This window comes from Cyprinodon variegatus, unplaced genomic scaffold (assembly GCF_000732505.1).
Source record: "Cyprinodon variegatus isolate N-32 unplaced genomic scaffold, C_variegatus-1.0 Scaffold1597, whole genome shotgun sequence".
In the NCBI taxonomy this organism is placed as follows: domain Eukaryota; kingdom Metazoa; phylum Chordata; class Actinopteri; order Cyprinodontiformes; family Cyprinodontidae; genus Cyprinodon; species Cyprinodon variegatus.
The window spans coordinates 57002-58704 of record NW_015152050.1 but is presented as its reverse complement, the minus strand read 5'-3'; the positions used below and the strand labels follow the sequence as shown (position 1 = coordinate 58704).

At 42.2% G+C, this 1703-nt stretch overlaps 1 protein-coding gene across 1 annotated transcript in view; it reads left to right on the top strand.

Moving 5' to 3' along the window:
* Positions 1-1703, top strand: part of LOC107104034 (tudor and KH domain-containing protein-like) — a 15920-nt gene that overhangs the window by 564 nt on the left and 13653 nt on the right. The window contains exons 2-4 of the mRNA XM_015403937.1: positions 170-311; positions 406-497; positions 1083-1284. Of these exons, the coding sequence (XP_015259423.1) occupies positions 200-311; positions 406-497; positions 1083-1284 (406 nt within the window). The 5' untranslated portion in view covers positions 170-199. The remainder of the gene's footprint in view (positions 1-169; positions 312-405; positions 498-1082; positions 1285-1703) is intronic.

The window sequence follows — 1703 nt, the reverse complement described above, 5'->3', positions numbered from 1 at the left end:
GTGTTGGATCAAGTGTTGGATCCAGTGGTGGATCTAATGGTGAAATGCTGAGAGCTCAGCAGTTTTATTTCTGCAGAACTGCAGATCCTGCAGGCAGTACGCTGAGGAGAACCAGCAGAGCCAACTGCAGCTCACAGCAGAGCTGATGGTGTCCTGTGTCATGTCATAGGTGCATCACCTGCTGACTGAGTGCTTCATCATGGAGGTCCAAAGAGGCAGCCTGGGCTCAGCTAGGATGGCGGCCCTGGCTGCAGGCCTGTCTGTTGGGGCCACCATCGGCTACGTTGTCTATCGCCACATCAGCAGCAGCAGTAAGTCTGTGTTGTTCTGCAACAAACTAATCAAAAGACAAATAAAACCCAAACCATTGTTAATGGTCTAATCTGTGGATGATTTCTCTAACAGGGCAGGAGCCTGAAAAGGAGGAGTCTGAAATGATTCTTCCTCTAGAGGTCTACAGACACATTTCTAAAAGCCAGGCTACATTTTTGGACGTGGTGAGTAACCAGCATGGAGTTTTCCCCTGAGGAGTCCAGGCTGTGGTTCAGTGCCTTCAGTATCCTGTAGGAAGCATCTGATTTAGAGGCTTTATAGGTCTGATGTCCCTGATGTTCTTCAGCCTGGTCCATTTTATCCACGGTCAGCTGCAGGGTTGTTCATGTACTGATACTTATTTGGTACTGAGGTACTACGGCGTTTAAAACCGGTATTTGCAGCACTGAGAGGATAATAATGGTGTCGTTTCTGTGCCACAAATCTAAATTTCTAAAACAATCCACTGGACTTTGTTTCCATGTTTGAAGACGTTTCGCTTCCCATCCAGGAAGCTTTTTTAAATTCAAAACTTCTTCCCCAGACACAAACCATTACCAACATACAGGTCCTTCTCTAAATATTAGCATATTGTAAAAAAGTTCATTATTTTCCATAATGTAATGATAAAACTTGAACATTCATATATTTTAGATGTATTGCACACTAACTGAAATATTTCAGGTCTTTTATTGTCTTCATACGGATGATTTTGGCATACACCATTGATAACCCAGTAAACCAATTCCCTTTTTCTGCTTTTGTTTCAGGTGAGCCAGAGATCTGGAGCTTGTGTGAGGGTTTTGTCAGATTTGGAGAAGCCTGGCCATAAGGCAGTGGTGTGCTTTCAGCTGCAAGGTTCCAAGGAGCAGGTTCTGTTAGCTCGCTGTGTTCTGGAGAAGCTGATCACAGACTGTGAGCCGATGGTGGAGGTTTTAGAGGTTCCTCAGACTGCCTTTGGACGTGTTATAGGTACGATCATTTATAGAGTTGATTATTTGTCCTTAGGATCTTTTGGCCTTACCTGATGAAAGACTGGGTAGCCTGATTTCAATGGTCTAGAGTTAGATATTAGTCAGTATCTAATTGTTGTGACTCCTCTCTGAATAAATTTATGTATTTTGATTTATGTAAAATTCTGTCTATCTCATCTACAACTTCTTATAATCACACCCTAACAAAACCTTTTATTTTAAAGGAAAGGTTTCTTTAAAATTTAATTTAGTACTCAAAAATCTTTAAAACTAGATACGCATGATGGCTCTAGTGATATGTTAACTGTCTTTTGCATAAAAAGGTAGATGTAGACCCTCTAGTGATAGGGTGAGGTCATCTATGGGGTGAAGAGGAAGATGTAGACCCTCTAGTGATAGGGTGAGGTCATCGATGGG